At 38.8% G+C, this 27,177-nt stretch overlaps 2 protein-coding genes across 2 annotated transcripts in view; one reads left to right on the forward strand and one right to left on the reverse strand.

Moving 5' to 3' along the window:
* The window catches only part of eipr1 (EARP complex and GARP complex interacting protein 1), a 49,766-nt gene extending 38,803 nt beyond the window's left edge, over positions 1-10,963 (reverse strand). Inside the window, exons 1-4 of the mRNA XM_014987437.2 lie at positions 10,798-10,963; positions 10,640-10,723; positions 2,246-2,378; positions 703-859 (exon numbers count right to left, since the gene is read on the reverse strand). Of these exons, the coding sequence (XP_014842923.1) occupies positions 703-859; positions 2,246-2,378; positions 10,640-10,723; positions 10,798-10,839 (416 nt within the window). The 5' untranslated portion in view covers positions 10,840-10,963. The remainder of the gene's footprint in view (positions 1-702; positions 860-2,245; positions 2,379-10,639; positions 10,724-10,797) is intronic.
* A 96-nt stretch (positions 10,964-11,059) lies between these two features.
* trappc12 (trafficking protein particle complex subunit 12) overlaps positions 11,060-27,177 on the forward strand; it is a 29,139-nt gene continuing 13,021 nt past the window's right edge. The window contains exons 1-3 of the mRNA XM_014987434.2: positions 11,060-11,127; positions 12,155-13,463; positions 14,409-14,525. Coding sequence (XP_014842920.2) covers positions 12,165-13,463; positions 14,409-14,525 — 1,416 coding nt within the window. The 5' untranslated portion in view covers positions 11,060-11,127; positions 12,155-12,164. The remainder of the gene's footprint in view (positions 11,128-12,154; positions 13,464-14,408; positions 14,526-27,177) is intronic.

Here is a 27,177-nt window from a genome sequence, read left to right on the forward strand (position 1 = left end):
AATCTTTACAATCAGTTTACATTTGACAATCTATATTTGTCCTATGATTTCAATACATTGATTTGTAATATTTATATATTTATTTCTATATAAAAAGGTTTAAGAAGGACATATTTGTGCTTGATAGGAAAAAGTCTATCTGTCTTCAGTGTTGGGCAAGCTACTTTAAAAAATAATTAGTTACAGTTATTAGTTACTTCACCAAAAACGCAAAGAATGAGTAAGATAGTCACTGTATTGTATAACTGCAAAGGAAAGTAGCTATTATGTTACTTAAAAACATGTTTAAATTGGTAAAAGCATTTTGGAAATCCTCTTTACGAAACTTTAAAATATATGTTCAAATGTTCATCATAAAGCTGAATATGTGATTATATAAATGGGCACTAGACAGACAGTTACAAAGAAAAAATGTTTAAGATGTTCTCTTTCAATATTCTGCTCATTTTGGATTGTTACCACAAAGTTTTTTTTAGGCGCAATAATAAAAACAAGTGATGTTAAGCACTGACTGAAGATCAACAAACTTCTTTAATTGAAAAACGTACAAAATAACATTATACTTACCAGACTGGCACATACTAAGACATACAGTATTTAAAAAAAAAAGCCATTAAGTAATGAATGAGAGCCTATATAGTTTACCTTTCAATCACAAGAATTTGATTTAAAGGACTTTCTCTGTTTCAAGGTGAGACCTACCAGGCAGCATTTCTATGGGCACTATCGTCCAGATGACAGAGCAGCTCCAGAGTTTGAGGGTTGTGGGCAGAGTCATCAGGTGACTCGTGGTTTCCCGAGTCCCAGTCGGAGGGCATCCGCCATACTGCAGCACAGGACACCACCCTGCTGTCACTGGCTATAGGAAGACAACACGGAGACACAGATCTGAACCCGATATAAAAGCTCATGTGACAAAAACACACCTGAATGAAAAGGTCAGAAAGGGAGACAGACTGCTGCTAATATGCTGTGATGTGGACATGTTTTCCTGCTAATCACACATCTGAAATGAGTTATTTTGGCACATCCTTGCCAGTGCTGGAGCTGCTAATTGGAAGCAGAAGAGTAAATGTAGAACTGGTGTAGTAATTGGAGTAAAAGTTTCAAGCTGGAGTGTAAAAACCAATCACAAGCACAGACAGAGAGCGAACCAGCCTAATTTCTTTTTGGTGTAGATATTGACAGTGTGTAGGCGGCTTCTGGGCTAAAAAACACTGGCATTAAGCCTATTTGTCAAATTAAAAAGAAACACGTGGCTGATGCTCTTGAGTGGTTTTAGACAACCTTGCTTTTGGAGTAATGGGCCAAGCAATCATTATAGAGAAAAGCCTGCTCACACGTTTTTGGTTGCCGCTGAAAGGCTGTATGGAAATGGTACAGTGACGCTCATGTGTATGCGCGCTCATGATTAAATAAATTTTATGTGAGTGGGTGGTGTGTGCAGCAGCGCGTGTTTGGCTGTCCAGAGCGGCTGTCACCCTGTGAGCTGAAGCGTGCCGAACTCGGCTGACACAGAGTGAAAGACGACTCTCCTTCCCAGAGGTACCCACCCCGTGTCCCACCTTCTTTTACCCCATGTCCCTGCTTGACATGGCTGTCGTCTTCAGTATGATGCTTGCACAGAGACTCTGTGTTTAGACTTGAAAAGGCAGTAATTGACATATTTATTTTCTGAATCTAAAAATATTAGCTAGGCATTACTCTTTAAAAAAAAAAAAAAAAGGATACATGTCATCATGATGTTTAAACTATAATTACTGATGATGGAAACTACATTTGTACCACTGTTCTGCTTGAATGAATTAAGTAAAAATTGCTTAAATAAGCTGTGAATTGACAGTCTTAAAACTCGTATTTAATTATGAACATTTACATTGTCCCCAGTCATTTTAAAAGCAATCTTAAGGTATAAACACAAGGAATAGTATCAGATATCCTTGGTCTGGGTCACTTTTAGATCCATGTTGTTTTCAAAATGCCACACATGGAAAGACAAGAAACATTGCAACAGCAGCTTTAAGAAAAAAGTTTAGGTTTACAGTCATGGAACATCTCCTGCTCTTGAACAGGCCCCGTTTATTGTAGAGTTGTTGCTAGCTCGACTCCTAACACAGCTGAAAGAGCAACTTGGCTACAACACACATGCACATTACAGATAACTGAGGTCATGCAATATAAGATTAACACAATACGAAGAGCATGGATGAAGCAAAAAGCAACAGATTGAAACTGTAGAACTCACTTTTGTTATAGCAGGTGGAAAGTACAGCCTTATCAGCAGGACTAGCAGCAATGTGCCATATCTCTCCAGCTTGGTGCAGGAGGACATTCTTATTGATGATGTTGTTCTCATCATCAAAGTCAATGATGTGGATCTGAAACAGAGGCAGAGGCAGAGGTGAGAGATGGGCTCAGAGTGACCAAAAAACATTGGCTTCACACACAACCCACTAAATGTCATTCACCTTCTATAATTCTAAAAAATGTCCTGTTTTATGCAATGGATGTCGCTTTATTAGTTTTCTTCCCCCTTATACATTTTAGAAAAGATTGAGACAGTAATATGCATGCTTTTGATGTTACAGAATCAAGGTGCACCAAAAAGAAATGTGCAAAAAAACTCATTAGTTGTTGGTTTTATTCCATAATATGTCATTTAAATGGGCTGTTATAATTCAAAACAACTTCCCTATGAGGTCTTTAAATGTACACTTGGATTAGGACATGTATTGTAATTAAACCTCAAGAGCAGATGATGATTTAGCTTTAATGGCACCATAATTTTATACGTCTAATTTGCTCCGTTTTGTACCAAAGCTTGTATTTATCTGGTCACTTATGTCATTAAGAAAACCATTTTATGGTTATTTCCTTTTATCATTTCAGACACAGAGCCCACACTCCCAACCTGACTCAGAAGCGCAAAGGCAGGCAACAACAAAACACGACTGTGCGTATTGTAGCCGGTTCAGGGTCTCCAAGAGGGCAGTTTCTAAACTGGCACCAGTGAAACACTGACAGCCACAGCATTCAGTTGAACAAATATAGATTAATTATTGGTTGAGTAAGTCATCTAATATCTTTTCATCTTTTGATTTACAAAAAGTGCAAATTTGAACTTGGTATTTTAAGGTGCTGTTTAATAAATGTAACGCTGCTTGGTAACACCATGAAAATATGATAAAATAAGATAATTTTGAAGTTTTGATATAAATGATCAAACATTTCACGTTTCTTGGAATGCAGTTCCCGCCTCCTAAACCATCTTCTTTATTGGGTGTGTGCAACTGTGGCATTGTATTTGTACTCATGCTGTTCTGCTAACATCAGAAAATCCAAATAGTAGTTTTTATATTAAAGCTCTTCATAAACTCTTCAATCGCATGAGTATCTCTGATTTAAAAGGATAAACTATTTTTTTAATGTCTCTGAAATCACCGTCTACTCCATCAATATAAGATAGCTTCTCCTTCAAAAGACCCTCCAAGTCAGTTAATGACATCACCAAAATTACGTTATTTTTTCTCACTTGACACAACTGCTGCAAATTAATCAAACTTGATAAATTTCTCAAAATGTATTGTTTCCCAATTTTTCTGCTTAACTACTGTCCTTAAAGGCAAGTGATATGATGATTTTTGGCTTCATGATTCACTGCAATGCCAAATTCTGTTCAATTCAGCATATTTACATATGGACAATTCACAACATCTCATCTTTATGCAACTAATTTCCAGCTATGCACAGAAACATGCTATAAGTCAAAATCATGTCAACATAATTAAACCACATAAGCAGGTTACATTCAATGAAACAGTGAAATTAAAATCTAAATATAAAATAATTGAATCCAGTTCATAATGCCTGTTGGACAGAAGTGACCAAGCTAACTGCACCAAACCACTGAGTTTGATATTGATATGAACTGTGTTTAAAGACCAACTTCTGTGTGATTTCACTAAAACCAAACGAGGACCAAATAGTTTATATAAAAGTTTGACCAAATATCTTTGGAGTCAATTTTTAAATCAGAAAGGATGTGTAACTATTACACATTTTAAAGGAATGCAAATATCTTCCAGTTAATTTGTTATCATTAAAAGACTACTTGCATTATTTAACAAATATGGCTAAGACAATGACAAGATATTTCTATAAAAAAGTGTTTCCTAAAATCCCACAGGTTTAGAGGGAGATCTGGGAGCGTATAACTTGTTGCTTCTCTATTGTCTTAATGTATTAACGTTTTAATAACTTGGTAACAATAATTTCTGGGTAGTTTGAGTTTGAGAACTTCTGTTTTTTTTCCCCCTTCTGACCATAACAACATATTTACATATATTTCCAAAACCTAAAGCAGACAAAATAATTAGAACATTTTACAAACTTCCTGTAAACATCCTAATTAAGAACTTCTGACCTCAGATCTCTCCTTGAAGAGAGAGAGATTAGAATGTTCCTTGTATAATTACCCTGGAGAAGCATCCTGAAACATCCCACAAAATCCTCTCCACCAAAGCTTTGACCAATATAAAACTCAGCTCCACTTCAGAGGGTTTAACAGATCAAGCCATTCTGAATGGGACACTTCACTCCATCTTTTATGAGCCCTGCAATGTTACTTGCATGGAAGAACTCCCATAAACTCATCCAGTCATGAGAAAAGCTAATGACTCAGTAGCTAGTAGAACAACCTTTGGCAGCAATAACTTTTAAGTAATCCTTTTCGGTGTGACTTTTTCAGTCTCCAACGTCATTGTAGAGGAAATTTTGGTCCACTTTTATGTACTGCGTTGCTTCAGTTCATTGAAGTTTGCAGAGATTTGTTCCTGTCAAAAATATCTTAAAGTCCCACAACATCATTTCAGTGTGGACTGCAAACTTTTCCAAGCCATGGCCCCCTCAATACAGAATTAGCTTTAGGCCGTGTACCTGTTTTGCAAACACAAAGACAATTCCACAAAATATTTAAAGAAAGACGAGTATCTCAATAAGTTATTTTAACTAGTAAAACACTGAAAAACATTACATTTTAAGATAAAAATTACAATACAATGTCCATACTACATCTCATTTTTAATTAATTCAAAAAAGTACAGCTGATGTGAAGGGTGAATAAAATCTCTCGAATAAATCGTCATCACAGTATCAGTGTTGGAATTTGTTTTTTAACCACAGTATAGAACAATTTGGAGTGAAACATTGTCAGCTAATATATGCCAAGTCTTATGAACTTTACTTTTCCATGCTAATCTAATATTTAGCCATTTGGACAGAGTTTCTTGGAAGCAGATATTCAGCCTGGACAGAAATTACATTGCCCATAACGCTAAAGGTCACAAAGTGTTGGAAGCACAGATGAGACAGAGAGGATAAAAGAAGATAGGAACATGTCTGCAACTGACATTGTCACTATTATGTTTACTAATAACATGCAAGAGTTTTCAATCTCATTCAGCCCTAGTTGATGTTGACAAAGACATGGAAAGTCTTAGTTTGGATGCATTTATTGAAAATATTGGAAAATATAAATTCAAATCTTTCAGCTTTGCCAATACGCAATCAAAGATGATCAAGGGGAAATACACTTCGCTGCGCTATTCTTTTCTTTTTCAGCCATTTTGTTGTAGATTTTGGCCTGGAAATACAGACGAGTTCATGTTCAACGCGGAGACGGCAAGCTGTGGCTACATATCAAGGACATGTCAGCAGCCCTTTGTCATCATGCTTAGCAGTCATATTGATTTTACACTGGGCTGTCCTAGACAAGCCATATTTGTTCAGTCTTTCTAATAACTGAGACTTATACAGTCTACGATCAAATTATTGGGTTTTGTTAAGAGTTTCTCTGACGATGCAATTAAACACACAACCAAAATACATCATACCACTCCTGGGTAACTGGCAGCTGTCTTAAATGCTTCGTGAATAACATCACTCTGTAGGATGGAGGACTTAAAAATATTCGAATGTGGTCTGGTAACCGTTCAGATGTTGATGAACAGCAAAAGCAGTTTCTTAGAGATCTTCATGAGCATTGCATCAAAGCAAGACCACTCAGTTTGATCACCACCAGCCTCTAACTGCAACTATGCCTCTTAAGAATCTAAGGAAGCACCAAGAGTATACTTAGATCAATGTTTTAATTTTGTTCTAATGATTGTAAAAAATGAGATTTTCCAAAGTTTTTGTTATAAATTCTCAACTTTTTTGATTCTACTGAAGTTCTACTCGTATTTAGTTGTGACATTGTGCTTTCTTCTTTTTGCCCATCTCGCTATCCTAGCAAGTTTTTTTTATTCTTATTATATAAATATGACTATTGTGGCTAGCATGCAGGACTACTTTAGTTCTAACACGCAATTTTTTTCAGCTTTAGTTTATATGCCTAAGTCACTCTAACTGTATATCAAAAAAATCAAAAAAGCAGTACTGGAAGAATTGCAAATTAATAATTTTCTACCTAATAATCCAAAACAGTATACATGAACTGAGGTCTCTCCTTGATCAAGAGTTTCCTTGACCTGAGGGGTTTAGCTGCACAAGCTCCACAAACTAAACTTTTATTCATAAGCAGTTAATGGGAACTCTTCTTTACTGAGCTGTTTTCATTAGATGCAAATCTATTCTGTGAGGTCCCTCAAGATTGTATACGGTTCAGGGCCCAAAATGCAGTAAAAACAGTGAGGGTCTCAAGGTTTGATCAGAGACTTAATGACAGTCTCGCCTATGAGAATGACACTTACAACACTTTGGGGGACCATTAATAGGGTTGCAGTGGACAATAACTCCTTGCAGGCACTTCCACTCCCCAATGTCTGCGCTACTTTTACGGGCTAAACAAGAGGAGGTAGATGGGGAGTAAGAGGGGAGGACAAGAGCACTGGAGCACCGGCATCCTTCAGCCTCCTCAAAGTCAGCTAGGCAGCTATTAACCTTGGATTGGACTGCATCAAGCAAGAAATTATTACGGCAAGTTATAATTTTATGGTGGTGGGGGAGAAGCACAAATAAATTCAGGCCGGTGGGACAGGGTAATTGGAGGGCCTGGTAATAGGGTCCCCCCCAAATGAACCTAGGTGTAAGAGGAGAGAAGTTCCAGTCCTCCTCCCCCAGGTGATTTATCCTTCATTCTTCCAAGCCTGGGGAGTGACTCATAGCCTTCAGCCACTTGGGCACTGAGCCCAGCACTTTTTAATTATGTGCCAGTGGTGGGAGGAATTAAAGCAAGGAGAAGGAGAGAAGGGAGATTTGTAAGAGGAGGGGGCAATGGAGGGATGAAGCCAAGTCGGCTTGTGGCTCCCACTTCACGGGCTTCACCACTAAAGCTCTTTAGCCGCACAGATGACAGTAAGCAGGACAGAGGAGTAGCGAGCGGGTGAGAGGTGCCAAGCTCGGCCGCTTTATCTCGTTAGCAGCCTTAAATGCCATGCCGAGGCGCCCTCCGATCTGTCATTTTCGACTATTGGTCTCTGAGGGATTTGAGAGGTGCTCAGCGAGTTAAGAGAGACATTTCCACCCTGCATTACGCTTAATGGGAGGTGGAGAGGCCAGCAGGCTTATGGATGCAGCAGAAGCTATCAGGGCTGAAATGCCAATTGAAAAAACATTTTTCATGCGAGTTCAAACTCACCTAAGTGAGCTAACCAGTGTTGGCCAGAAAACTTATGCAGAATGGAAAAGAAAATGAGCTTCATGAATAAAACAAGCCACACAGACTGGGCCCACGATTCAGCTGTAGGGTCATCTGAAAGAAGATGACCTCAAGGATGAATAATGATCCCCTTTAGCTTTTCAAGCTCAGGATGCCCTTTGACATCAGACACATTTAAATACATATTAACGACTGGTGGGTTTCTGCAAAACAACACGTTGTAGATGGGAGAAAATAGAGCATCAAGTAACTTCACTCTTTAAAATTCCTTCATTAGATTTAATGAAATGTTGACTGTTGTTTGCATGAGACTACCGGTGCCTTAGTTATAGCCGGTGGCAAATTTGAGGAATGTCACAGACTATATGTTGGCTTGTTAATATAACAAAGGAATCATGAATGTTAAAGTAAGGACATTACTGTACTCTACTTACTGTAGTCCAAAATAAGCAGGAACTTTAAGTTGTAACGCATTTAATGAAAATAAATATAATGTATATGCATGTTTTTAGGAACTAATCTAACAATCACTGCAGAGCAAACAAAAATAGTCAGAATGCTGCCTCTCTAGTCATTATTTATTTCTTAGAAGTCTTCTTAAAAGTAGTTCTCAGTTCCAAGACGTCTTCCCGTGACCAATGCTAACTCAAAACAGAGACAGATATTAACAGCTTTTATTTTCTCATTAATTCCTGTTCTTTACTATTGTTGCATGCTAATATGCTTTTGTTAATCAGTTAAATCCTTAGTTGTGTCACACTTGTTGAATAGTTTGCAGGATTTTGGCTAAGAAGAACAACTTACCGATTTAAGCTTAAAAGACACAGAGGAAATATATGAAGCTACCAACAATGTGAAACAGGAAATCACTCAGAGAGACTAGGACACATTGTCACCATTCCCGAAAGGCTCCGTATTAGCGTCGCTACACAGAACTTGGACTGAACCATGAAGGGATTCAGTGCCAGACTGTTTTCACACTGAAGTCGGCCAGAAAATAGGCTCCCTCTTTTTAAGGCACACATAACGCTTCTTCTTACTCAGAGAGCTAATTATTTCTTCTCCTGTTTAGAGCCAACTGTTACTGTCATCTGTCTCCGTAATGACCTCTGCAAGATGTGCATGTACGCACATGCAGCCTTTCATTCTGTTTCCTTTACACACTTTTAGACACACCAACGGGTTTACAGCCCCAACAATCAGACAGAAACAGAAAAAAAAAAACAGATGAATGAACACAAAGGATCCTTTAGATCGTCTTTTACTGTAGACAGCACATCTGAAAAAGTGGGTGCACATATGAAGACAAACTGAAATAAATGATTTAAATAAATGGCATCAATTTCAATCAGTACAGGAAAAATGTATTAATTAACTATGTAGATGGGCATCCATTTAAAATCAAATTGCTTCCCAAAAAGATCATCATAATTGTAGAAGTTCTAAATATTTGGTTTTCTTATCAGTTGTACTTTCCTTCTGTTTTGTTCCTGTACAGAAATTATTTATACACAGTTTGACATAAACTGGATTTCAACAATGTAATTTTGTGCTATTTTAAGAGTGAAATTAGGCTAAAAGTCACATCTGCTGTCTTAGTTTCTCCTTTTTAAGAAATGTTAAATTTCTTAAATTTAACATGAATCTTTGCAAATTATCATTTCAGGCTGTGCATCTACACCACAAAAAAAAAAAAAAAACACAGCTACAGTTCCACTGCAACAGAATTTCTTCCATTATACCCTTCCTACCCTTCCAAGCAGTCTGTTTTCACTGGCTGCTTGGAACACTGCGTCATGTAGCAATACCTGTCCCCTACATAGTGTTGCAAGCTGCTGGTCAGCTGCCTGACTGAAAACCTGCAAGCTGCCGGTCAGCTGCCTGTCTGAAAACCAGCATACAAGAAATATGTCTGTTTAGAAATACTCACTGTTGTGAAAAATGCAGAATATGGTAATGTGTAAACTACGAGAGTACCGCTTATTCTCATTCTACGTGGAAACGGGCCATTAAAGTGGTGCAGGACAGGTACGAGAACTCTGAGACACCAGTGAGGTGTGCTTTAGGAGTGACAGAGGTGGGACTTTATCAAGGACCTGCTCTATGTTCGTTCTTGTTTACTTATGTGATGGACAGACTAACAGATGTCTCGATGATTATTATGTTTACAGATGACATTGTGATCTACAAAAAAAGAGGACACATGTAGAAGAACAGATAGAAAAGTGATGGTATGTATTGGAAAAAAAGAGGAGTAAAGATTATATCTATATATAATTAATATCAAAATTAATAAAAGCTTCACAGATATATATTTTTTTAATTTAAACAAAACCATGCAACAACCCTGTCTTGTATGAATGGGCAAGGTTGACAGTGGCAGTTAATAGTGTGGAAAATATGCTTTTCTCATTGTTAGGGTTCCTTAGATGCTTACTGACTTACAAAGACAGGCCATTTTCTGATGGCCATGTTAACCAAAATAATGCCTCTTGACAGAGCTCAAACCATCTCAAACTGGTTTCTTGAACATGCTTCAATGGTCACTAGCTCTTAATCAAAAATCACCTTTGGATATGCAGCTGACAAATATGTAATAATGGGATACTCCGAGAAATGTTTCAAACATCTTGTTGACTTTCTCACAAAGAAGTAAAGCAGCGTTATGGGAGTAAGAATTAAAAGGAAATGAGTGTTCAACCTTTTAAAACAGGTGTATAAACTAGGACAATATCTCCGAGAAACAGACAGAAGAGAAAAATCATTCCATAAGTATAAGAACGATTTATGGGGCCAAACACAAGGAATACGACTCAACTTTAAAACCTAAGATGACACCAAATTATTTTTACTTTGTCCAAATTCATAAAGCAGTGTATAACTCTTATAACTGCTGCGTGTATCAGCAATACCTTTAGTTTCCAATGGAGAAAATTTACTTTATGCCAAGCTTTCCATAAAAATGTAAAATTATATTCTTACTTGATTGTCAAATTTTAGAGACTGTGTACCCACGAGGAAGCGAATAGCATCAGTCTCAGCTGTTTGGGCCGTAAGTGCACGAGCCTGCAAAACAATAATAATATGTCAGTGAATAGGCGACTAGTAGAATTAGGCGACAGAAATCAGGTACTACCTACCTGAAACTCGAGACCATATATAACAGGGGCGTCGTCTTCCATCTTTCACCTTGTCGCCAATCGTTTCTTATCCTTTGAAAACCGATTCAATGAATAATTACCTTAAAAATAACTGCATTTGAACCGTGCAGCTAAAAACAAACGACAGTAGCATCACTTCCGTGATTTAAGACAAGCGTATAGTTACATTTCGTAAAAACAGCCTGACAACGTTGCTCCGCGCTTTTCATTTTACGTATAACAATTTCAAGAATAGTACTGTGTCATCTATGACGATGCTTTTTTGCGCGGCACATGCGCATTACGTTTTCATCCGTCAGTTGCAGTGAGGTAAGAATATAGCAATGTGTTTTAGCTTTCGGTTTATTTTCTGTATTTTAGTCTTGTCGGACTACAAATGCAATTTGTTGCGTTTATTGAAAAAGCGTCGGCGGCCGTCAGCTAGGGACCAAATAGCGGTTAAGTGAGGGTAAAATATGGTGAATAGCCGGCTAATGTAGCATTAGCCCAATTGCTATGTCAAGAGAGAAACACTTTGAATCATACCCGCATAACAACATAAAACAACGTACACTAAATTTACTTCTTTATCTGTATGTCAGTGATAATTATATGTTTTGTAGCTATTAGAGTTTGTATTGACAGGAAGTCAAGGTTTTCAACTTCCTAAAAGGAAAATAGGGAACATAAGACAAGGGAGCTTTAGGTTTCCTACCCACATCATTAATAATCTAGAAACTAGGCATATAGAGTTCTATGTAAACGTACTTCTCGTTAAATTCAAAGATTGTCAGAAAGCATATTTACGTAAAATTGGAAAAACGCATATTGCATATGTTACATACAGAGCGATACATTTAATTTATTATTTTGTCCTTTTTATGATGATTGTCTTTGAAAGCAAATGAAAACTTCCAAGTTCCGTTTTTCAGAAAATTAGAACATTATAAGACCAATACAAAAAGGACGATTTTTATTAAGAAATGTCAACATACACAGCCATGGAAAAGACTGGTGACTATACAGTTGTGCAGTGGACAATCAATAGCAAGGCGGTTAGACCACAGTTGTTTCTAAAGAAACAAGTTTATCACCTTGTGCTTCCTCCATGATTATTAGATGAACAGCCATTTAAGATTTAGAGAAAGTCATCCTTATTGGTTTGTTTCTTACTATTATTCTCATGCCTTTAGAATCAATTGGATCAGGATTTCAAACTGGTTATGTGGTTCTTAAATTGTGCAGAATTAAAACTATTTTTTGTATTCTTTAATAAACTGAATAAAACCGTATTTTAACATAGATGTTGTGATGGACAAGCTAACTTTAAAATTGTAATAAGTTTGTGTTTCTTCAGGAGCATTAAGATGGACAAAGTGGAAGCTCATGCCCAGCGGCCCGTGTCTTTGGGCATCACGGTTGATGATGAAGCTGCAGTTTCAGAGCCCGCTGCAGAAGCCACCAGTCAGATTCCCTCCGAAGATAGCATCCTTCCCCAAGAAGACAGCATCGATCTGGGCGGCACAGACTTTGTCACACCCCAGGGAGACAGCAGCGCCACACCCACTGAGAGCTTGATGGACAGACTAAATGATCAGATGATGGAGAGCGTCATGATTTCCGACTCGCCTAACAACAGTGAGGAGGACGACGTGGCTCCTATCGACTCCTATCTGGTGGGAGTGTTGGATGGTGGGGAGCCGGAGAATGCATCCCCTGGAAACATAGAGGAGGACAATGAAATTGGACAGAACACGACAGAGATTAAAGTTTCAGTGGACCAGCTGGAACAGGAATGCTCCAAAGAGGAAACAAAAGAGGGGGAGGCCGCACAACAGCAAGTCCCAGCTTCTGTCTCACCCCAAGGCGATACTTTGAGTCCAGCTGCTAATTCTGATGATGTTCCAGTAAGAGGGATTAGTCCTAAAGATGAGCCTGTGCCAGTGTGCACCATATTCAGCCAGAGCACCCTGCCGAAGTCGTTGGTGCCCGACGGCTTCCAGCCTACCCTGATCAAGTCCCCTAGCTTTACCATGGGAAGTGCGGGTGGAAGTGATGAAGCTGTGACCCCCAGTAAGCTAACTGCTCCCCTAGTTTGTCAGCCCAGCCCTAGCCTCAGTAAGTTCTTTGCTGACAACGGACAAGCCAATCCAGCCTCTGACTTCTTTGATTCTTTTACTGTTCCATCATCCTTTATTTCTGTCTCTAACCCCAACGCTGACCTTTCTCCTGGGGCTGGCCCGCCACCCATGCCTCTTACCCCTGAGCGCCAGCTCTCTTCAGCCTCTTCCATCTCCACCCCAGGAGCGCTTTTAGACTCTGCATCTCCCACGCCGAGCCCAGTGTTTGGCCCTGCTCCCACTGAACCGAACAGCAACTCCCAACCGCTTCCACCCCAGAATCTCCCAGCTCCGAGTCCGGCCCCGGCCCCCATTTCAGCCACACAGGCACAGCCCTTCAACCAGCTCCAAGCTGTGTTCTCAGGGAGCGATGACCCGTTTGCGATTGCGCTGAGCTTGAGTGAGGTGGACAGGCGACATGATGCCTGGCTGCCTTGTGAGGAGACGAGGAAAGTCTTGATATCTGTTGCCACCCAGCAGTACAGCCCTGCATATGTAGAGAGCAACAAACTCACAATGCCTGGGCTGAAATTTGACAACCTGCAGGTAAAGCCATTTCAAACTTGTTTTCAATAATTGTACACATTAAATCAGAGTGACTTTTTATCTATAGATTCAGCAACTGTTTTCACATTGATTACTGCAAAAATTAGTAAAGGATCAGTCATTATTATTATTATTATTATTATTATTATTATTATTATTATCATTTATTATTATTATTATCAACAGTCTCATATTTAATGAAATTAGCATTCGTTAAAATTAAGCATTCATACCCCTTGATCAACTTTCTTCACATTACAGCTACTAACCTCAATATTTTGGGATTTTCTGCAGTAGAACTGTGAAATGTTTGTTGTCTCTTTCTTAAGATCTAAGGATGTACTCACCCTTCAGCAGTTCACACGCTATTTTTTTTACCTTCACCAAGTACCATTTTTGCCCCCTTTCCTACAATGATTTTGTACATGTAAACAAACCTTTTTCTTAACAATGAGATTTATTTGTTTTTCAGGTATTTTCACAAATTACGGCACTCCTGCATTTAATGTTACATAATTGTTTAATGTTTTCTAAGACCTTTTATTACACCAGTTTCATTCATTTTGGTTCTGATCCTTATTTTACCTGCTGACACCTAGAAAAGGACAGATTACATCCATGTATTGAACCAAAGTAGCTAACCATTCTACTGCTGGTAGTTTTTAATGCATTGGAAATACAAATAAGACAATTATTTTAATAACTGGTTGATTGATTCATCCATTGTAAAGTCAAAAACCTGATCAAGTAATAGAACCATGGTATTTTTTGTTTTTGCAAACAGTTGGATGGACTCTAGATGCTTTCAATGTCCACAGTTGATATTTTTAGTAGCTAAGATATTAATGCTCGGGGTTTTGTGGACATAATGTAACAGTAAAAATAAGACATTGTGGGTTAACTGTAATCAGTATTTGTTTTTTGTTGTTGTTGTTTTTTATGCAGGGAGATGCCGTGAAAGACCTCATGCTTCGTTTCTTGGGAGAGCAGGCAGCCATGAGGCGTCAGGTCCTCACCGCCAACTCTGTGGAGCAGTCCTTCATCGGCCTCAAGCAGCTCATTGTAAGTGGTTTACCATCTTTTTGTTTATGAACAATCTGTGAAGCGTCACTTCTAAAAAAGCTGAACATTGTAAAAAGGTTTCAAGTGAAAAAGTAGACTTGAAATAATTTAAATACAGTGCCTTGTGATAAAACAACACAAAGCAGTGTATAATAGTGAAGTGGAAAGACAAACTCTTCTGTCAAAAATCTTCTCATTTTTAAGATGTCTGCAAAGAGTTTCACAAAATAAAATGGTGCTGTTGGGGAAAAAAAACTTGTTTTATCACAAGTCACATAAGGGACAAACACAAGGAAGAAGGTGCCCTGGTTAACTAAAGTAAACTCCATTTAACTCTGAACAAACTTTTGCCATAATGCAGAATGGTGGTGGCAGCATCATGCTGTGGGGATGCTTTTTGTCAGTCAGGATAGACAATTGTGTCAGAGTTGATTGGACGTTGGGTGGCACTAAATACTTGAGACGGAAGCAGAGCAACTTCTTCTCAAAGTACAGCTAGAACAAGACGGAATGGTTTAGCTCAAAGTATATAAATATGGTGAAATGGCGCTGTCAAAGTCCTGACCCAAATTGAGATTCAGTGGCAAGACTGAAAAAATGACGTTCACAGATGCTCCTGTTTAATCTGGTCTCATTCTGTTTCGCAAAACTGTCTTGACTTAAGCCAGCTTAAGTCAATATTCTTTTCTACCCATTTCAGGATAATGAACTGCCTTGTGTTGGTTGATCATAAAAAAATTCAGATAAAAATAAAAAATGTTAATATTTTATCAACTCTCTATTCTGTAGGTACACCTGATGGTCTGGAAAATAAAAATATTTAGCATTTTATTCAGATCTAATTTCGAGGCTGAAGTCTAATTATTTTTAACAGACAATTACAATCTTATTGTCCTCCAAAATATTTATGTTCCAGAATGCAGGATGTTCTATAGGATCTCGTTTTTATTTGAAGGGCACCTTGAATTTTAATGACGTAATGAGCTGCCCACCTCATCCATCATATAATCTGTTAGCCAAAGAGACAAACCTAGATTGGACTTTGAAAAGTTTTGTTCCATGCTGCAGACTTCAGATGTTTGATTTGGAGAATATGCAAGTCTTACGTAAGGCTCCTCAATGAGCCCCGGTGCTAAACATCATTACTCAAGCACAGGCACTGTCATGGAGCTGCACTTCACTTTCTGGAGGTAAATGACAAAGCTGCAGTAAGTTACCACAGCTTGGCATTCTGTGGCATCTATAGACTGTCTGACCTTTGGACACTCAGCCTGTAAACGTCAGTGATCCTGCTGAAACTGCCACCAGGTTTGGTCTCAGCTGACTGAAAACAGTGAATCATTCACCTCCTTTCAGTTCAGATTATAGTTCTTCATCTGCTGAGCATAAAAATGCGTGACTTTCTGTGTGACCGTGCAGTCTCACCTCATTCCTTTTTCCTGCTGCCGTCTATCCATTTTCCCACCACCACCCCAGCCTTGATGCGTTCCCTCCATCACAATTCATGACCCACACATGACCCTGAGAGACAGTTGTTATTTAAGACATATGCACAGCAGCTTCAGCAGACAGTGTTATAGAGTGGGAAGGGAGGGGTGGAGCGAGGAGATGGAGAGGCAGAGATCCACTCGGCTCACAAGTTCTTTTCTCCTGCTGTGCCCATGTATTATGCATGGGACTGCTGTGCATATTTCAAGGGCCTTCTGGACTCGGTGTATATATAAACACACACAAGCTGGTACTTTCAGTTTCCCTTCCACTGCACTATATGGTGTAGGTGAGTGCATGTGTTTGAGTGTATGTGTGAGAGGATCATATGCCGTCTGCTGATTGGTGTGGGTGGCTCCCTGGAGCACCGGCTGAGCGAAAGGGGAGAACTGGGGAGCCGGTAAGGTAATGCAGCCCTACAGCAGAGATGGCAAAGAAGGAGAAAGAAAGTAGTGGTGTGTGTGAGTGAGATGTATAGAGACGGAGGAGGGCTTCACCTGGCCTTAAGCATAAACAAAGGTTGTACCCGACAATATATATGTAGGGCTTATTGGACACTTTGATGCTACTTTATCCTAAAAGAAACTCATGAAAGTTTGCGGTTTTAAAAAAAACTAGGGCAGCTGTTGGAACTGTAAGATATATCATTAGCAAAATGTCAATGTAGCAGGGGACTGCTTGAAACTCTGAGGCCTTTAAAAGACATGCAGGTGGACTTTATTTAGTATTTCTGAAGGTAATAGGTTGAGTTGCATTTTATGCTGGGCTGTCATCCTGAAGGTTCTGAATACAAATTGCATCATTCTCTTTCGGCTTAACAATTATGCACCACTTGGAAATAACCTATCACATGAAATCCAAATGTAATACATTGAAGTTTGTGGTTGTCAACGTGACAAAGTCATGTTGAAAGAAACATGAATACTTCTGCAAGACACTTCAAGTTGTCACAACTTGTTTTGTCAGGTGTAACATCTAATGTATGATTTCATGATACTTTGCAGCCTACACAGATGAAAAAAGTCGTGTTTTTTAATTGTTTATAAAAAACATCTCAACTACTTGATACTACTTGGTTTTTACATTGAATCCGTTGGTGATGGGCAACGGCATGGTATTAGCTATTAGCTAATAATTGACTCCTAGTTTGAAACGTTTCTTTCACAGTTTTAATCTTAACTTTACCTTTAAGTATCAAAGATAAATCATGTTGTGTTTTAGGCTACTAATTTGATTCGGCATTACTTTGTGGCAGGGTTATTACCCGCTAAGCTCGACCACATTAATAAAAAAAGCAGTATTCTGGAGACAATTGTGTTTTCTAAAAACAAGGGAATTCTATGTTTTCAGTAGAATTTTTATTATTAGTAAAAACCTCAGAAATAAAACTGAGAAAATGAGCTTGAAACTTTGAAAGTTTAAAGTTTGAAAGTTATTAAATTAATTATGAGTCAAACTGGTTGTTTGACCAGTTTCTATGGTTGATGAAAGTAGAATAAAAATAAAGTCCAGGTATTTGATGTTGCTTAAAATTGATATTGTTTTTAATAAGTCATTTTTGTGGCATTAGGATTATGCTAAGACATAAATCATATGGTAGGTGGTGAGGAGCTCCAGAGGAGTAAGAGCCTCCAGTCCAGATGATATCATGGGAGTGATAATTATTGCTGACTAAGCTACAACAAATTCAAGGCTGCCTATGAAATGTGTGTTTGCATATTTTTTTTTGTTGCTGAATTGTCAGGTTAGCAATAGTTTACTGTTTTTAAATTGTAAACTGTTGAATCTCAAAGAGTGTGCTTTTGTTGATCGTCACTGATTAGACTGTGTTCCTCACAGATGTTTCCTTTTTGGGCTTATTGCCTGATCTGCCTCTAATTGGCTTAAATGTTTTCTTGTCTCTCTCTATATGTATATTGATTGGTCTTGAATCTGTAACAAGCTGACTGTGGCATGTAGCCAAAATTTATCCATTTTGCCCAAATTAAAAAACTTAGAAACACCACCACGGAGTGCTGGTCTTCCAGGTTTTTTTTTTTTTTTTTTGCCTTTTTTTCTACCTTTTTTCACCCCAGAGTTGTGCATACTTTCCACTCTGACTGTTGAATGTAACTTGAAAGCCTTTGATTAACGTGGTTGTGTACAATTATTTATCTTCTCCATCTCTCCTGCTTCTCTCCCTCATTTTGTAACATGATCATGCACCCATAGCTTTAACTGATATATTTTTTGAAATGCACAGGAAAAGGGTCTGCATAAAACACATATACATAGTTTTGTTGTCGATCCTCTAATCAAGATCACTTTCACTGATGTATGGATCCGACAGCTTCTTCTCCGTTTCCTGCCTTCTCTTTTTGAATTCTACTGATTTACTTACTAATAAATTATGAAATTTCTAAACTTCTGAGATCAAACAAGCTCGTAGATCAAAGCTGCCGAAGGTGATGTATCTCAAAGAGCTGGGAGGGAAGGTTAAAAACGAGAATATGAGAGGACGTGCACAAGCAAGCAGAACATGCACCCACACACACCATTACTCATACGCAGACAGGGAAATGAACATGTCAGAATGCTGCTGGCCGTTAAAAGCAGATTATGGGTCAAGACATCCAATCAATCATATGGTGCGGAAACATGGGACAGCCCCTTCTTGTACCTTCTACCTGCTCTTCAGATGTCTGATTGGACAGCCACATTCCTGTGTCTGACCTGTATTTACTTCATGACATTATACATTATCTGATGTTTGCCGTCAGCCGCGATCCTCCTTAGTTTATGGCATTTTGCTCGGGTGACATTAGTGCTCCTTTAATAGGGCTGCGTTCATGTGCGTTTGTTGCAGAGCCCCGCTATGAGCTGGCAGAATGAGTCATGCTGCAGAGTCTTGGAGAGACTGCACCCTATGGCACCATCAGTGCTCCCTTTATTCATATATGCACTCACACGTTTACAGCACACACAAAGATGTCCTAAAAACAGCGAAATATATATATATATATATATATATATATATATATATATATATATAAACTGTAAAGAATAGTCAGTTTTCTCTTCTTTGGATACATCTAGAGATTTGATTTCATAGACACAATCAGTTTCCTTGCAGATAAAATGCACACTGGAGAACAACTTTACCACTACTTTACAGATCTGATGAGATGTCTTTGATGCACCTGCTTAAAGGAAAATAGCTGCCTTTGGACTAAAAAAAAGCTTAAAACTATCACTACTGTTTAACTCTGGAGATGTTTTAAAGAATTTATTTCTTACTTGCTTGCTTTTCTTTGCGACCCTTCTTCCATTCTTGTTTACTTCCTCCCTTTTACTTTCTCATGTCCTTCTTTCTTATATCCTACTCTCCTTCTTTGGGTCATAAACCCTCTCTGTCCTCCAGCCATTTCCCTGTTCTCACCCTTATTTCTTTCAGTTTTTTTCAGTTCCTCATTTCTTCCTTTCTCTGCTTTTTCCTTCCTTCATTGTACACCCTTCTTCTGTTTTTCTGTCCTTCCTTGTTTCCTTCCTTATTTCCTTGTGTCCTTCCTTCCATTTGTCCCACCTCCATTCCTAGTGTTCTTCTTTCCTAACATTTTTTCGTGTGTTCTACCTCCATTCTATATGCCTTCTTGCTATTGTTCTGTTTGCCTGTTTGTCTTTGCTTCCTTATTAAAAGGAAGCAAATATATGTATTTCTATCTTTCATTCCTTCTTTTTGTATTTCCCGATCTCCTTCCATACATCTTTCCTTGTGCCCTACCTATTTCCTTCTGACCTTCCTTGTGTCCTACAAACCCTTTTTGTACTTCTTCCTTTCAATCTTTTCCTTATTTTCTTTTACTTTGTCATTTCCTCTCTCTCCTTTGTTCTTTTTTCTTCCTCATGTCTTTGTTTCTTTTTTCTTCTCCACTTTTCCATCCTTTAATTCTATTTTTCTTCATTTATTGTGCCTGTACTTCTTCTCTGCCTTTATTAACCTTCCTTCTCTTCTTTCTTTCCTTTGTGCTGTCTCCATTTCTTCCTAGCTTCCCAGCATCTTTCTTTGTTTCATTCCTTCCTTCCATCTTCCATCCAATTGCACACTTTGCCCACTGTAGAAATATATATATATATATATATATATAGTCAGTGTTCTCGGTGGAGTCTGTAGTAAGGTTTAAAAAACTGAATCAGCAAACCTAAAACCTTTTACATGAAGCATGTATGTTGGAACCCTGTTATACATTTAGTCCTTAATTCAGATATTAGAAGAACTGTGAATACAAAACTATGCACTCAATTGTTCAATGTTTATAGGAAATAATTAAACAAAGCTTATATAAGCAAAATTATCCAACTGTCTGACCAGCAAGTGATTTAAAAAAAGAACTCTTAAGTGCATGTTTATTAGGTCCTTAAAGGATCTGTAGCTGTAGATGACACTGGATAATCTATGCACAGTTCGGGACTGCTTCTCTAGCCTTCTCTCTTTGTCTCCCAGTGACCTCAGTCTCCTCTCTTGTCCCGACTGTGGCGTGGTCAGCAGTGAGCTTGTCTCTGGCTCAGCACCACCCAGGGCTGGCCTCATCTGTCCCCTTCATTAGCAATCACCCACCTCCTCTCTTTCTCATCCCCTCTTTCTCCTACGTCTTTGTCTCTCTCCTTCTTTCCTCTTTGCTGCCCGCCAGAGAATCTAACCTCTCCTTCCTCCCACAGTTTGACGCCGTCTGGGCCGGAGGCCAGCGTGTATGTTTGTGTGTGTCATTTCGTGTGCAAGGAGAGAGAGAGAGAGAGAGAGAGACCCACCTCGGCTCGTTCAGACAGCCTCCTCATAATGACTCCAACGACCCAGCTGCTGCATTGCACTTTGATATCATTGCCCTAACCTTTACTTGTCATTATCATAACCTTTCTACATAGCTGTCATTTCCACCACTAGTTACTCTCACAGACTGGGGTCTGAGAAACGCACTGTCAGCTTTTGTTGCGCTGAAGGGCATGTTTAAACCTTAGCAGAAGCTGTTCTCACCTTGCTCTGTGTACAGTGGCTGTGGCCATATGATCCTTGTTGCAAAGTGCAGGTAACCTCCACCCTGTTGCTTACCAACAGTGCCTTCTGACATCTCAGGAGTGACACTGAAGGAAATGGTTTAGAAAATGTTGAAGTAGAATATGACACTTTATGGCGGTATGTCACTGCCAGTATGCCGGTGTATGAGACTTACAGCCAGTGCTTCACATTTAGTCCCCCTGGCACAGACTACTGCACAATAGTACATTGGTTGAAATGACTGACGGAGAAGTCTGCAGCCTCAATCATATGTTGCCAAATTTTAAGTCGGCCTGCCGCTGGATTTTAACATCTTCCTCACATTTATTTCAATATGGTGATAAATGGCCCGTTTTACTAGAATAAAGAACAATGATAGTTATTTATTGCTATGATGCGTTTGCATCATACCACCACAAATCACATGTTTTTTATGTACAGTAGCTGTAATTTGTGGAAGTGCCCTTACTTTTTAGGTAGTGTATGATCAAACCAACAACTCTAATTTAATGATTAGATTTTGTTTCAAGTTGTACAGCATTCTTAACATTCTTATGGTTTATACCATATAATATTTAGATCATTTTATCAAGTAGGCTTTGTGCACAACTTAAAATTACATGTTACAAAATGTTGACAGAAATCATCAAATTCAGGGAATTCTAGTATAAATAATTTTTTTTTTTTGCTCATTTTGAAGGAGACTTAAAGTAGGTTCATGGACTTTCTAATGAAGCACCTCATAGAAAATTAACATATTTTTTTAATTATTAAGTGTACATTTAAATAATGAAATTCCTGCACATTCTGCTATTTATAACAACTCAAGCTTTGCCAGATTGGATTGAGTTCATTTGTAAATATCCATTTGCAAAGGTAAAAAAAAAAAAAAAAAAAGAATACATAGTTATCTTCACAAAGGGACCAAGGCTTGCATGTACTCCAACGGGTTCATGAACAGCAGCTTGTTTAATTTATGTATGCTTTTTCAGGGTTTTATTGGTGATTTTTCAGTGGAGAGTAAATGACTGTGTTTTGGTTGATTATGTAGAATACTTTGAAATTCATTGAAGTCTGAAGCCTTAATGTGATAATAATGTAAAAAAAAAAAAAAAAAAAGTTCAACAGTTATAAATAACTTTCTCTCAGTAGATTTTCAGTTTTAGTTTCCATGTCAACTAGCATCTTCACCTCTGTGTTGTGCGCTACGGATAAAGACTTGCCTACTTCGGGAGCCGTTGATTGCAGATCAGGGTGCGCACACAGCTCTGAAAGCTGTCCTCCGTAGCACTCTCTGAGGGGAATAAGAAATGCCGTTACTGTTGACAAGCAAGCCATCAGGCACTATCCAGTTGCCCACAACTCAATCAGTGGCTGATGTTACCCAGAGGAACCTCACAACATGAAGCAGTGTTGAGCCAACTTGGGGAGTATTATTGGGAGTTTTCTTGCAAGCTATGTGCAAGTACAGTGAATTAACGTGGTGTTTTATGTTGCCTTGTGTCTCACCATCTCTCTGTGATACTGTTTGAAGAGTCAGAGTGATTGCCTGTGGGAGACAAAACGACTGCTTTGTGAACTGCATATCAGCACAGTAGCCATCCCTCAGCTGGGGGGCAATATCTGTCCCCTGGTTCAAGTGTCCGCAGGCCAACAACAGAGGCATCAAAGTGGAGCTAGCCAATGACTGGCATACACTTTTAGGATATTACTATATTTTCCTACAGCCTCAGTGTAATCCAAAATGCAGAAGCTTAATTGAAGTAGCACTGGAGCTCCCTGTGTTAACTGGGGCTGGTGTGAGGAAGCCCTTTTAAGTTTGATTCGCCTGGAGGCCCCTGGTCTTGTGAGAGAGAGCAAGTGGGCGTTCGTTTGTTCATCAGGCTTTGTTATGCAGAGGGTTGTTTTTTTTTTCAAACTCACCAAAGGATAGACACACTGAACTTCCGATCTTCAACACAATTAAGAAGCATCACCCCTTTTAACTGGCAAAGAAACTAATTATGTGTGTTTGTGTGTCTGAGGGAGTGAAGGAGGACATTATCTGTGCACATTTTTATTGCACATGTTTGCATGGGTGTGTGTCAGAGTTTGGATGAACCATTTTTAGTCAGACTTGTTAATTACTAATTGGCTTTTTTATGTAGCTTTAAACATACTGAAAGCATTTACTCTGCAAGATATTATTTTAAGTAGCTATGCTACTTTTCAATTCCTTAATAGCCTTTCTTCATGTCCTTCATCTTTGTAGTGTTTTAAGCTAATGCAAACTTATACCAGCCATTAAAACAAGATGAAAAATGCCACTTTCCTGCACTGTCTGAGACATGACAAAAAGAATCCCAACACACATATTGAGCTTCTTATTTGATAAGACTCGCAATAAATCACCATGGTAATGCCTCCTTATTTCTTTTGGGGTGGAGCTGATTATGAATTATTGCTAAGTCATTTAAGCTGTGCGAAATTATTAATCACCATCAGTCTATTGCTTAGATTTTTTTTATTCCACCGCTGATTTTGTGTTAATTGAAATTATTCAAGCCTTTGATTCACAAAGGTCAAAATAAAGAGGGAAGTGATGGGACAAGGAAATCTTTCTTCTGTTGTTTTTTTTTTTTTTTTTGCTTTTTTTTGCCAAATGAAATTTAGTCAACAGGCGGTCATGTCTGCTTCTGAGATTCCTTAAACTATCCTACAGGGTTTTTTGAGATTTTCACTTCAAAGGTAAATGTATATTACCAGTGCACCATAAGTATTACAATGTATATTTTGCCTATAAGGATCAAAACCTATAAGTTTAACATCTGTCAGGATGGTATTTTTATATGCTATACTACTCTATTCAGATGGCAGAACACTTTGTATCAGTCTATATTTCTGCTTGGGACACTGTTGGAGTTTTGTTTACATCTTTTTGCCTGACATCTGACAGTATTGTGAATGGAAGGATATCACATTCTGGATTTGTTCAGCTGAAGCTGGATCATTTTCTATTGCTGTATTATTTACCCTTGTAGGGGTGTTCCTTAGGGCTCAATCCTTGGCCCAACATTATTTTCTATACATATGAATAATATTGGTTACATTTCTGAGACAAAATTACTGATTATGAGAACTTCTATACCTCTACAGATGGTTCTCTGTTCTTTTTACATAAAAAAATGTTTGAACCATCTTTTTGACACTAAAGGCAGTTTTTGTGATATTTTTTGTCCACCTTCATTCACTCCTCTAGTATTCAATGCAGTCTTTCTGTGTATGATGTTATCAGTCATCTGCCACTCTCTAGTTACAGTGTGCTATAAATACCCCATGCATAAACATGGAGTAACACAATGTGCTTCTAATTCTTGTTTGCTGCTCATCATTGCATTTTTGCATTTAACCTTACCTGACTTCCAGCTTGTTTGTGTTGCCTGTTGACAGCTGCAACTTTATTGCTGCTAATAATATTTTGTTGATGATTATTACCTGAAGGAATTTTGCTTAAATTACCTTACAAACTGCATTTTGCTCAGTTTGTGAGGTCATTTAAAGCTGTAGCTGGATTCATTTAAAAATGTACAAATTCACCTGGACAGTAGCTCATATTTTTTCCCCACTCATATTCATAGCGCTGCACAGCATCAGAAAATCCTGTGATAGCGACAGTATTGGTAAACATTGTGATGATATCTGATACGATATGTACCTTTTATTCTCCTTTTCATTCTTTCTCATCTTTGCATCCTTTAAGTTTTGACCTTTAGCGTTTTGGGTAATCTCGTCTGTCTCCAGGGTGAGCATCGGTTGCCATGAAACTGTAACTGGCTAAGCATTACATTAGCATGTAAAATATATGTTCATAATACTTGGAAGGTTTCAGGCAACAGTTATTGCACTCCTAACAGAGTTTTTGCAATATGAATGTTTCGCATACTCATGTTGTCAATGTATTTGTAATATATTGGCCTGCCTGACTTATTCAGATTGCATGAGAGCAGTGGGGGATGTCTTAAGTGTTTCTGAAATATATGCTACTGTTTGTAAAGACACAATGGTTTATTTTTCTTCAGTTGGCTAAACAAAGATTAAATTGGAAATAAAAAGAAAATACTGCAGCTTGGAACTGCTCCTCATAAGGCCTGCAGCAGAAGATTCACAGACTAATGGACCTCATTCATCCTTTAGTCGGCAGCAAAAACAAAAAGATGCACAATCTCAGGAAGTAAAAGTTCTCTCTATATATATTTTTTTCTTCATAACTCTATCTAGATTTGTTCTTTTAATTTTATTCGTAGTGTTGCACAAATGATTTTTCAGATTGGACGATTTTCTATAATCAATAAAGACAAATTGTGTTCTAATAGAGAAAGTCAGTGTGGCTTATACCCTGCTCTCTGGCCGAGTTTCAGTAAGTCTGACCTGAAAGATAAAGCGGGCTATGTCAGGCAGGTAGAATAAGGCTATCCGACCAAATTGGCCTTGAGAAATTGAAAAGATAAAACATGTTATATCTGACATTGCAATGAGCACTGGCAGCAGGAGCAAAGACCCTTTATGTTCTAAATGTTAGATTAGCATCTGGATTCAGTCCCGCCTGTGATTGTTCGTATAGTTTCTTTTCATCAGTGAGGTCAGACCTCGGTCTGCTCAAATTTAAATCACAGCGAGCCTCAGATGTCTGTTATTATCTCACTCGAAGGGCGCTCACATTACATCTTCAGCGGAGTCCTGACCCTGTCACCTTGCCACTCGAACAATGCAGGCCGTTAGCTCGCTTCTCAAATCACCACCTCCTTTTTCAGCTCTAATGTTTGGTTTGGTTCAAGACCTAAAATTACAGGGTGGTGTAAGATAATATCAGAGCACTGAGTTATGCAAGGCTGTGATGCTGCATCGTTGCATAAGGACTGAGCTGAAGTTCATTTATTGAGGTTTTGGCACTTTTTACTTTTTTTTTTTTTGGACTATCCGCTTTGCATAAACTGTCTCCTTCTCCTCCACATTTTGCTGTCTGCTCCGCTGGCTACTGTCTCTAGACTCTGAGATCCTGTTTTAGTTTTTATAGTTTTGCTTGCTTCCCCCCCGCCCCTTGTAGCCAGCTTTAAAGCCTTTATTGTTCCTCTTTTAATGTCGGCCACATCCCGTTCATGCGCCTCTGAACCACGTTATCCCTTTCTGTCCCGTCTCCACTGTGTGTCTGTGTGTGTATGTTGACGAATGCAGCTATCGCACAACAATCAGCCTAAATCCCAGCCTCACGAAGACACTTAGAGACAAACGCTTGCACACCTGTCTTGGTTTTATGCCCTGTGGCAGGGCAGCGGTGTACTGTAGCAGGATGTGCTTGTGTGTGAGTGAGTGCAGCTGCTTTTGGCCATCCACGCTGCCTCCTCGTTTTCAGCTTCATTTCCCCCCCTAATGAAGATTCAGAGGCAGTGCAGCTACTGGCGCAGGGCAGGAGAACTGAGCGGAGGAGGGCGGGACGAGGAAAGAGCAAAGCATGAGGAAATGACAGCAGGAGGATGAGGGAGGGAAAAATTAGACCGCGATGAAAGGGAGAGGAAGTGGGAAGATGGAGGGAAAACAAATGTGGGAGAAGCATGGAAAAAGAAAGGAAGAAAGGATGAAGTGGGAAGAGAGCATCTACAACAGAGAGGGACAAAGAGAACGCTGATGAGTTTTGCGATAAAGATGACTAGAAAGAAAGTTACCCCCTCTCTTTCGCTGTCTCCTTAATTAGCTCTCTGGCTGTGATGAATGGCGCGGCACTTAGGACCCAATCGGCAAGCCGACCTTGTCATGTGTGCTGATGGGGTGGGGTGACTCTCACACCTCCGCCTCCTCTTTCCCCTTCTCTCTATTGTACCACCTCCTGTGGAAGCAGATGCTGCTAATATCTGGGTCCGTGTGTGTTTGTATGCATATTCACTCCTTCTCTGGGTTTTAGTGCTCTCGTATGGCTTGTACATCAGCATACATGAAAACGCGGCCGTTGTTTAATTTGCTGTGTTTTCTATACTTCAGGCTTAGATGTAGTGATATATTATCATTGACGTTAGCATATAGCTACACAAGTACTTCCTCAAACATCAGCGAATCCCCGTAAGTTTCAGAAATAAGTCTATTCCTATCAGCACAAGTGGTTAT

Source organism: Poecilia mexicana, unplaced genomic scaffold (assembly GCF_051168715.1).
Source record: "Poecilia mexicana isolate PSO_F unplaced genomic scaffold, ASM5116871v1 scaffold_22, whole genome shotgun sequence".
Lineage (NCBI taxonomy): Eukaryota > Metazoa > Chordata > Actinopteri > Cyprinodontiformes > Poeciliidae > Poecilia > Poecilia mexicana.